Raw genomic sequence first — 11,212 nt, 5'->3', positions numbered from 1 at the left:
AGTTTACAGACGAAATTTCCCGACAATTTAATTTCCCTACAATTGAATCGAAAAATTGTATTTTTACATATTTATTTGTACTATTAATCATGTTATAAATCTAAACCATGAGATTGCGCCTTACGAAACTTAAAAAAATAAAAAGTTTCGATTATCCAAAAAATATTTGTACAGGAACTTTGAGACAGGAGAAAATAGTGTGTAAAAGTCTATTTGGACTAAATAACTTTAGTCAAAATTTCCTTTGACAGTACAAATATAACTTGTCAAAGATATGTTTAAATTAATTAATTTTATGAAGAAAACAAAGATTTAAACGTTATTTTTAATTGAATTATAGGTCAAAAAGTATAATAAAGGTTTTTTTTTTTGTATCGAATAGCCTATATTGTCGTTATTTGAATAATGGATTTTTTGTTTAGAGAAATAACAACTCACTTCAGCTGTTCACTTCCCCTTTTTAGCAGCGTAGCTACTCTAAATACAAATTTATCTGTCTGTCTATACGTCTAACCGTCATTTATTAATGGGAAAATGTTTTGTTCTCGGCTGTTAATTAGGATAGAGTTCTGATATTTTGTGAAGATAACCCTCCTTACCATGTACAGATTCCAGTAGAACTAATATTTGATCCGTTAGTCTAGCTGTCGCGGTCATGCTTATAAAAGACATTTATGAACTGATATGTATAAGTTTCTTAATTTTAATCATTTATTAATCATTATTTTATTTCTTTTATATACCTTTTTTATGACCACAGAAAATGTGCCCTATTGCTCATTTTGTCCGCTTGTCCAAATATAAATTTTCTTAATACTTTGCTACTTTTGAATGTTGTCATCCTTGTGTTCTGGTTCCGTCTGCTACACCTCTAAACAAGTTGAGGAGAGAGAGAGAGAATGAAAAAAAGGAGAGAAAGAGACAAGTGTAGACTAAGAGGGGAATCAATTTGTAAATAAATACTTTTTTCAGCACCTTTTTTAGGAACAATTAACTAAAAGTGACATTTTCCTTGTCCATTTTAGAATTTATTTGTTTGAAAATTGTACTTTATAATTATGAATTATTTCATGAAGTGAGAAATTAAAAACACTCTCGTTTCTGTAAACAATAACTGCGCAAAATAATGCAAAATTATAAATATTTAATGTTGGTATAACAATTTAAGTTTTATTAGTGGCGAAGCTATTCTTAATTTATTTTATCTGTCTTTCATTCTGTAACGCTAGATAAAGGAAGAAAGCGATTTAATTCCAAAATAAACTTCTAATTTTTGTTTGTGCAGAAGATTTTACCACTTCCTATTTAATTAAGTTTAAAGTATTGAGTATAAAACCTAGTTTGTCCGTCAGTCTGTCGGTCATATGCTACAAAAGACGTATTGATATGCAATAAGATATCTTGGTTCCCTCTATTGGTTAAATATTTTTTATCTATTTGTTGTTCTTTGATCGATTTTTGTGTGTTGATTATTGATTTTATTATCAATTACATTGTTATTAAAATTGCATTTTGCATTATAATGAAAGTTGATTTGTATAGTGTTATTTAAACTGCTTTGTTTATGTCAATATGGTTTACACAATTTGTTTGTTTACATATTCTATTAAAATATTTATAAATTTCTACCTTGTTTATTGATGGATTAAATGTTCCGAAAGCGACGTTTTCATCTTAATTAGCTATTAAAATTTGATTTATCTTATTTGAAATTCATATTTTCCTTGTTAAAATTACCGTTGTTTTAGAATCCTGCGTTTATTTTGCATTTAAATTGGCCAAAAAACAAAAAATGTCACCATAGGTTTGTAAATGAAAACGTCATTTTACTCAAAAAAATTATTTATTGAGTGTTTTAGTTTAGGCCTCGCATAACATCAAGAGGAGTCCAATTTACAAATATGATCCTTAAGAAAAGACTAAACAATACCTACTAATAAAACTCTTTTTTTGTTTCAGTAAAATGCTTTTATCACATTGATATGTATAATCTGATATTCGGCAAACTGACCATTTTTTCAAATGGCATCAAGGTAAAAATATTAAAGAGATATGACAAAGAATGATGCAGGAGACAATTTTAATCTACCTTTATCTCTTTTTTTTTCACTTCTGCCCATTCCCGTAAAACTTTGCCTAAAATAGGGATTTATTCATGAAAGTTTTAAACATTTAATGAAACATTTTAGAAGTAATATGCTAAGTATCAAATGTAGTTAAGTATCCTTCATGAAGCTATACCTTCTGATTGAAACCAGGGAGGAAGAGGACATTGGACTTTTTATATCACTAGTACCCAAAGTCATTAGCCTTAAGATCCCTGAATTTAATCTCTATTAATTTGAAACTAACTTAAAAGTTACTTAAATATTTTGAATTCAATCTTCCTTATAATTCTATTTAGATTTATTTACTTTTTAAATCTACCTAATTCTTTTATTATTATTTTTTAGATTTGCAATACAAAGTTAAAAATTAGGATATCCTAAATTTAGTTATAAGGTAAGTCAATAATATTTTTATACATACTTACCTAATTTTTTTATATATTTTTTTCTTTAGATATTTATAGATAGATAGTCTTCAAAGTATTTGAAGGAAACATTAAAAAAAAATTATAAGACATAAATTTTTCCATGGTCGATTTCTCTTGTGCGGTTGGAGGTACCCTCCTGACTTAAAATATTCCAGGTCCTATATAAAGCTTCCCTGTAAAGGAGAATCCAATCTGTTTTGTGGTTAGCGTGATCTTAAGGTACATACAGACAGAAAGACACCATGTTACTTTTTTATAAGAAAAATAAGGGTTTAAAATTTTTTTTTTATTTAGAAGGACTGAATATTTGACAGGCATAATGCCTGTTCAGACACCTCAGTGGACAGAATTTCTGGCCTGTCCTGTTTGCCAGAATGAATTCCAGGTAGAAAAACAATTGTAACCATTCAAAAAATGTGAATATTTAGGATTCCCACTTTTTCATTTGGCACGAAATAAAATGAAAAGTAGGACATATAGAAAAATGCAGATCCATATTAATATCTTCATAATTGCATACCTACCTAAAGAATTCCATTGATTCAAAATCCTGCTTTAAATAAATATATCCCCAATGACTATAAACGAAAATAAATGGTGTAAAGTTTTGAATTAATTTGTACAATCTATTCATATTTAAACTTTTTTTTAGCACCGAGACAGATTACCAGTGAGCCTGCCATGTGGGCACACTATCTGTACACCTTGCCTGGATGCTCTACAGTGGAATCAATGTCCACTAGACCAGGTACACTCATAGATAGGATACTAGTGACCCTGTCATGTGGGCACACTATCTGTACACCTTGCCTGGATGCTCTACAGTGGAATCAATGTCCACTAGACCAGGTACACTCATAGATAGGATACTAGTGACCCTGTCATGTGGGCACACTATCTGTACACCTTGCCTGGATGCTCTACAGTGGAATCAATCTCTCCATTTAAAAAAAAGTGATTTTACTGGGCGAAAGACTTGTCCTATGCAGTTCAAACTTTAACACAAGGGTTTTCTAACCCAAAGGTATATTTATTTCAGCTGCACTACTTAAATTTCTAAAAAAGCCGGGAAAAAAACCCTACTCTAGATAACCCTAATGTTTGTACCCCTGACCGTTGCTTAACTCTTAGCTTATCCACTCGTCGTCGGGGAGGTGGTTGGTTCTAATATAAACTGAACACCGTATCTATACTACTAAAGACATCATTACAAAAATAGTTCTTACAGCTGTTATGTCAGATTTGCGGCATTAACAGTTTAAGTAGGGGGAATATCCTGGCCCATAACAGTCGCAACTCATGACCATACCCTGGGTGTTTAGACAGTAATGATGAGATTGACTCCCCTTTGTTTTCCATGGTTATTTTGTTTACCGTCAAAGTTTAAATAGTTTGAAACGATCTTAGATATTTAGAAAGAAACAACAACTATTGAAAAATTAATAACTTTGATTTCATTTGTAGAGCAAAATTGGAATGGCAATGCACCAGCTGCCAGTGAACACAGCCCTTCTCAAACTTATTGGCAACGGACACATTCCTGATAGATTAAGGTAAGAAAATTCAAGAAAAGTGATGGCAATCCGTCAAATTTTTGGACCTGATTCGGATTCTTACAAGAATCCGTCAAAAAAAATTGCGGATTCCTTATTCTTACTTTTGGCGGATTCCGGATTCGGATTCCGGATTCTAGCAATATTTTAAAAGGCTTTTTAAAAAAAATAAGTTCTACATTAACATATGTCCTAAAAATTAATGTTCTTGGTGTTCTTTATAATTCACTTCCGATAATCGAACCAGATTTTAAAAGATTTTATATGTAATGATGATAATCTTTGCCTTCAAAAAGTGGGAGTTGAAAGAAAAAACTGAAGACGCTAATTTTAGCCTACCAATTAAGAATCCGAATCCGATGAAAAAAATACGGATTCCGGATTCGGATTCCAAAATTGACCAAAAATTGGGCGGATTCGGATACGGATTGCCAACCCTATATCTAACACAATCGATATATTATAAATTGGATGTTGCACCAGATGTTCATTTACTCTACCTAACATAGTATTACTCGCAGCTGCCTAAAATAGCGTTACCCTATCCCCTCACTTTCTATTAAATGAACGAACTGACCAATAAATGAAGTCCATGTTAGTTACATACCTTAATTAATGACTTTTTATCCCTTGTCAGTATATCCACCACGTATAATAAGTCCATTTATAAAACCTAAAATATCTAGGTACTTTAATTTTAAGATATTCATTTCATATATTTATACTCTTACCTGCGACTGTAGTAGAGTAACACATAGCATAAGTATCCGCTCGTCGTTTGGGAGGTGATGTGTTTGTATCTGTGCTAAACCGCGTCATATCTTAAGACGTTAAATGTCGTATATGTTGCTACTATGTCAAATGCGTGACATTAATAGTAAGAGTGGGGAGTGTCTTATCCTAAAACAGGCACAACAACTCATTACCAATAGTTGTAATGTTAGTGACATGGTACCTTATACAAACGTTGCTAGCAAAAGTATTAATAACAAGGATGACAACATCCATAAAAGCGAAGCACTGAAACGGTAGGACAAACGGACATAAACACTTAAATAGTGTCAGAACTGAATAATCAGAATATAAATGTATAAGAGTCGAAGCAAAATTGTAAGTAAATTTGTTGAAAAACTGCTTGATACAGGATAATGTTTATGGACATACTTACATTTTTAGGACTTGATTATTTACAGAGTTGCTTCGCTTATAACATTATACTTTGTTGTCCCAAGAATCAACATACCAAAAATTCTTGTAATAATTATAGAGTTGCTTAAATTCCTAAATTAACAAAAAAAAGCTATCTATCTGTGAAGGACGGACGGACGTACGGACCGACCCTAATTATAGAAAAGCTTCGCTTTTAAAAATAATGATGATATTTAAACGTATTTTTATATTTAGAACAACTGGGGAGTTAACATCCAAAGAAGCAGATGTTTACAGACAATGCATGAAAAGTCTGGAAGCTCTGGCTCTTTACTTAAAGCCTCAGGCCTCTAATCAACTCTCAAGGTATACTTATTTTATAAATCATGTTATTTTATAAGTATAGTGTATCTGTACTAGATAATTAACGTTATTATTCTAATATCTATCTAAAATTAAAAAAAAAACTTTAAAGGGTGAATTTATATTAGCATTCAAAGAAAAAATCTTTACGTACTGTTCTTTAAGAAATTGTAGGCCGGTGCTAAAAAATCTTATCAATTTTAGTGCCTATTTAATTATTACTCTATTATATAATATCTAATATTGTAGGCTAATGCAAAGAAATCTTTTAATTCTATTGCTAGTCAACTAGTACTCTATACTATAATATCTATTATTGTAGGCTAATGCAAAGAAAACTGGTAATTCTAGTGACTAGTCAACTAGTACTCTATACTAAAATATCTATTATTGTAGGCTAATGCAAAGAAATTTTTTAATTCTATTGCTAGTCAACTAGTACTCTATACTATTATATCTATTATTGTAGGCCAATGCAAAGAAAACTTTTAATTCTATTGCTAGTCAACTATTACTCTATTATATAATATCTATTATTGTAGGCCAATGCAAAGAAAACTGGTAATTCTATTGCTAGTCAACTATTACTCTATTATATAATATCTATTATTGTAGGCCAATGCAAAGAAAACTGGTAATTCTATTGCTAGTCAACTATTACTCTATTATATAATATCTATTATTGTAGGCCAATGCAAAGAAAACTGGTAATTCTATTGCTAGTCAACTATTACTCTATTATATAATATCTATTATTGTAGGCCAATGCAAAGAAAACTGGTAATTCTATTGCTAGTCAACTATTACTCTATTATATAATATCTATTATTGTAGGCCAATGCAAAGAAAACTGGTAATTCTATTGCTAGTCAACTAGTACCTTCTCTATACTATAATATCTATTATTGTAGGCCAATGCAAAGAAAACTGGTAATTCTAGTGACTAGTCAACTAGTACCTACTCTATAATATCTATTATTGTAGTCCAATGCAAAAAAAACTGGTAATTCTAGTGACTAGTCATTTGGTACTCTTTACTATAATATCTATTATTGTAGGCCAATGCAAAGAAAACTGGTAATTCTAGTGACTAGTCAACTACTCAATGACGAGGGTCGAACCAAAGGTGTCAGAGCTGCTAGGTAAATTTATTTTGAATTATTGGAAATACCTTTCCAGTATGGATTCGAAACAAATATTAATCGCTGGGTTTGAATTTTCCATTGATATAATAATGCTTGTTTTATTTTATTTTTTTATTTTAATATCCGCGTAAAGCTGTCTATAATAGTATGCGATAAATTAAAATAACAATTTTCATATTTAGATCTGTTGGTGAACGTTGTGTCCTTGAGTTAATCCTGCAACATCAAAACCCTTTCCATCTGTCAACGAATCTGTGGGCAGCCGTGAGAGCCAGAGGTTGCCAGTTTCTTGGCCCCGCCATGCAGGCAAGTTGAAACGCAGCTAGCTTACAAGTCAGGGAAGAAGAGGATGTTGCATCGAATGAACTTTATGTCTGCTTTAGATTTTAAACAGGGTGGGGAAAAACCAAGGTTTTTTTTTAAAAAAAGCCAAGCCCAACCCATGTTTTTTTTTGGGTTTTTAAAAAAAAACCCTGGGTTGGTTTTTTGTATGCCCACCCTGATTTTAAACCAGTATTGGCATTGTAAAAAATACTCTTCTCACGTAGTACTAGTATACAATGAAAAAAGAAATAAAAGGAAACTTGATTTTAAATTGGTGAAAAATTCGAGGCTTAATAAGTTTTTGTAGGTGGGGGGAGGGGGCGGGGGACGGCGATGGATTTACTAATTTTTAATACAGACATACAACACAAATAACATACCAAAAAAAGTGTGTTAGCATTAGGTTTTGGCATTGCAGTTGCTTTAATGAGGTGCAGTAAAGAAGCGACCGCTGTTGCCTAAAAATGCTGTCTCCCTTCGTTTTGTTTTCTCTCGCCAAATGAGACAATTTGAACCATTTCAGACAAATGTTTTAAAAATAAATGCACAATTACTTTTGAATTATTTGCACAGTTCGTACTTTGACTGTCTAACCTAAAGAATTATTTCATGAGCGCAGCTTCTCTATATTTATACACATGATTTCAGGAGGACGTGTTGAAATTGGTTCTGAACGCTTTGCAGGATGGAACAGCTTTAAGTCGGAAAGTTCTGGTCATGTTTGTGGTGCAGAGGCTAGTCAAGGCTAGTAAAACATCTATAGGTGCGTTGCAGGAATCTAAATTGATAAGACAATGGCCGATAGATTTATGTACATCCCTAATGATAATAAACAAAATTACACCCTCTGTAGATTGGATACAAATCGTTGTAGCAACATTTGGACACTCAACTTATTGAACCAACCAATAAAAATTTAATCAAAGTCCCCAAAGTTGTTGAGCCAACGAATAAAAAAAAAACGTTAGTTATTATCCTCTTAGAAATATTTTTTTCAATTTTGAAAATTTATTTAACCTTACCTACCTAAATTAAATTTTTATATTGGAAGGGATTTTTCGTATGTACTATAATTAAATTAATTTGTTTAGGTCATGTTGTACAGCTTCTCTACCGAGCATCTTGCTTCAAGGTAAATAGCTTAATATTGTCATCGTTGTCTTGATGCCACACTAGAGGTGTTAAATGTGTCACCTACGTCTGCTTTATCCTCAAGAGTAGGGCGATAAGTTGGTCCCTGAACAGTAACAGGCGCATTAGTTTTGTCATGTAGGCAAAGGCCATGGAATCAAAAGGTTTGTTGTCCTTAGGGTACTTTATTTACTACCCCCTCCCCCACAAGTGTTTCGACAAAAATGATATCAGCCCCTAAGGGCACAAATTTCTCCACTGCACCCTAAAAGTTTGAATATTATTAAGGACAATCATGTCCAAAATTAAAATATCTTTCTGACTGAAAACAATTTATTGTCCTTCATTAACATATGTAATGTATACCTAGGTAGTTATAATCAATCTTTAACTATCTTTATATTTATAAAGCTTTCATTAATCCATTTTTCAATCCTATGATTAAATCTATCTATCTAATCATCTAGGTGACAAAAAGAGATGGTGATTCCTCCCTAATGCAACTGAAAGAGGAGTTGCGAAATTATGAAGATCTCAGAAAAGAACATGACACACAAATTGTACAAATCGCCACAGAAGGTAAACAGGAATAGTTATTTATTGCATCGTACTATAGACAGCTTTCCGCGGTATTAAAAATAGAAAGAAAAATTTCATTTTTGTTGGCCCCGAGGTGCTGAAGATCATGCCTAACAAAACTTGTTTTAATCTTATTATTTTTATTTTATTCGCGGGAAATTGTCTGTAATACGATGTTATATACATGATTTTTCAGTATGGCTGAAAATCGGTTCTAATCCAGCGGATATTATCGCTTTTGAAGCCATACTGTTTTATAGTTTTGAAAAACTATAAAACCAGGGATAGGACAATTGAAAATCAAAGAAAAATAAATCAAAAGAAAAATACATATACAAATATAGTCGATCCCTAAAGTATTAAATCTAACACCGTGTACTGTGGTGTGTATCGTATGTTTTTAGTCTTTACAATAATAATTTCTATTTAGCTGGTTTGAGGATTGGACCTGATCAGTGGTCCAGCTTGTTGTATGGTGACTATGCTCACAAATCACACATGCAGTCAATTATCGACAAGCTACAAACACCGCAGTCATTTAGCCAGTCAGTTCAGGTATACTAAGTTTAACAGGGATGTCAGAGGTTCGAATCTCGTCCAGAACTAAAAAATTACAACAATACCAACTGTTGTATTACCCTAATCAACTGATTGTAGTAAAAAAAATCAATTTATATTTTGTACATAGAATAACGTCTGCAATTAAGGGGCGCCGTGGCTCAGTGGTAACACACTGAGCTACGGTGGTGAGAGTTCGAGTTCAATTCTCCGTGTGTTGACTCGATTTCTCATTCGCAATAATAATCACGCAACTTCCCCTGGTTGTGTTAGAAGGGGATTATTGAGTAAGTTTGGATACTCAATAGTCAAGTACATAATATCAGTACTACCCTTATCTCAAGCTCCTCTGCAGAGAGCGTCATTCATTACGGTGATTTAATTTGGGACACCTGCCATACTCGGCGAGGGTGAGATAATAATGAGTAGCTCTCATGAGACAGCGGGTCAAGTCATAATGTGCTTGAACGTGGAGCTTGATAGCCCTAGTGGCTAGACAAAAGTGTCGCAGCCTACTCCATGACTACTTAGGCCCAAACCCTAAGAAACTGTGTCTAATCACTCAATCAAATAACGTCTGCAATTAATAAAATCCACATTCCAAGTAGTCGTTTCTTCTTTAAATGCTTTAAAAATATATAAGTTAACTTTCGATTCAAAAAGCAAAATAATCCCTATTTTGAAGGTCAGATTAGGTTATATTGGGTACTTGGTGGGTAAGGTTATGGCACCTTAGGTGTAGTCCTCGCAGGTCTAACCCCCTGCAAGGTTTAGGCATAGGGCAAAAAAAAACTAACCAATCCCCTTATTTTCAGTTTATTTCAAAAATGACTGGGGATTTGGGGATTATAATATCGGTGCAGATATGGCACTTTGTGTGATTGCATCAAAAACTAATTCTTTTATGTAACTACAGGAGTTATTATTGGCCCTGCAGAGGTTTGGAGATCCTGGTAATTTATCCTCACTCAGATGTCACTTCCAGGTAAAGTTATTTTATAACCAACAAATATATTCTCATCGCCCAAAAATCATCATTTTTCTGTCTTCTCTTATCTTTGTTTTAATTTTTATTTCTAATACTTAAAAAACGACAAAGTAATAATTTTTTTGGGATTATTCAGAATTCAAATCACATAATCATGCTGTGACTTATGTTATACAAAAGCAAATAAATGAATGAAAATTTGAATTATCTCCTTTAGGTTGATCTTTTTAGTGAATGTTCTTATGTATTTTTTTTGCTTTTAACATTCGGCCATTTAAGATGTCTAGCCTAATTTTATTTTATTGTTTTAGGTTCTCACAAGTATAGATCCAAACATTGAACCCTCTGAAGTAAGTAATCTTTAATGGTTTTGAACATCTTACATTTTTCTGTTTGTCCATTTTGAATTTTTCTTTGCTTCGCTTCCTTTAGATGTTGTCGTCTCCGTTATTAAAAATTTTACTTTTTTTCTAATCATTTATAATTTATAATCATTTATTTACACATTATGAATTTAAATTATGCTAAACTTTTCAGCAAGCGCCAAGCTGGCCAGCAACATTAACAGCTGCGCGGGCTGCCGAGGCTGTGACAGCTGGGCTCATCAGCTTCTCAGCCATGAACGGCAGCAGAAGAACGGGCGAAGCTCATAATAATGTTTCTAAGTAAGTTTGTTGATTTTATCAGAACAAGTCATTTAATTGCCGTAAATCCTAATTTAACATTTTAGCAATTGAAATATGAAATGTATGAACAATTTTGAATTATTGTTTGTTTGTGTGTGTGTTTGTCCGTCACAAATTGGGATGCTACAGGGATGTCTGAGCCACCTTAGTATGTCTTTATACGAGAGGTCAGTCATCTTTTATTTTATTTCAAAAAGACA

The 11,212-nt window shown here is 32.5% G+C and overlaps 1 protein-coding gene across 27 annotated transcripts in view; it reads left to right on the top strand.

The window, feature by feature from the left end:
* The first annotated feature begins 907 nt into the window (after positions 1–907).
* The window catches only part of roq (RING finger and CCCH-type zinc finger domain-containing protein roquin), a 43,303-nt gene continuing 32,998 nt past the window's right edge, over positions 908–11,212 (top strand). For 26 of the 27 annotated variants that reach the window (XR_013883742.1, XR_013883741.1, XR_013883739.1 and 23 more), the window contains exons 1-15: positions 908–2,033; positions 2,454–2,502; positions 2,831–2,921; positions 3,189–3,284; positions 4,001–4,089; positions 5,494–5,604; positions 6,660–6,743; positions 6,929–7,052; positions 7,719–7,833; positions 8,162–8,202; positions 8,669–8,780; positions 9,211–9,335; positions 10,255–10,323; positions 10,638–10,676; positions 10,864–10,991. Coding sequence is in view for 9 of the 27 variants with exons in the window: in XM_080176110.1 (XP_080032236.1) it covers positions 2,856–2,921; positions 3,189–3,284; positions 4,001–4,089; positions 5,494–5,604; positions 6,660–6,743; positions 6,929–7,052; positions 7,719–7,833; positions 8,162–8,202; positions 8,669–8,780; positions 9,211–9,335; positions 10,255–10,323; positions 10,638–10,676; positions 10,864–10,991 (1,199 nt within the window). In the remaining 18 variants the exon portion in view is untranslated. The remainder of the gene's footprint in view (positions 2,034–2,453; positions 2,503–2,830; positions 2,922–3,188; positions 3,285–4,000; positions 4,090–5,493; positions 5,605–6,659; positions 6,744–6,928; positions 7,053–7,718; positions 7,834–8,161; positions 8,203–8,668; positions 8,781–9,210; positions 9,336–10,254; positions 10,324–10,637; positions 10,677–10,863; positions 10,992–11,212) is intronic. The other variant, XM_080176109.1, reaches the window with a different exon arrangement.

Source organism: Acartia tonsa, chromosome 11 (assembly GCF_053477335.1).
Source record: "Acartia tonsa isolate MP-2025a chromosome 11, ASM5347733v1, whole genome shotgun sequence".
In the NCBI taxonomy this organism is placed as follows: domain Eukaryota; kingdom Metazoa; phylum Arthropoda; class Copepoda; order Calanoida; family Acartiidae; genus Acartia; species Acartia tonsa.
Note: the sequence above shows the minus strand (reverse complement) of the source record. Positions and strands in the feature narration are given on the sequence as shown.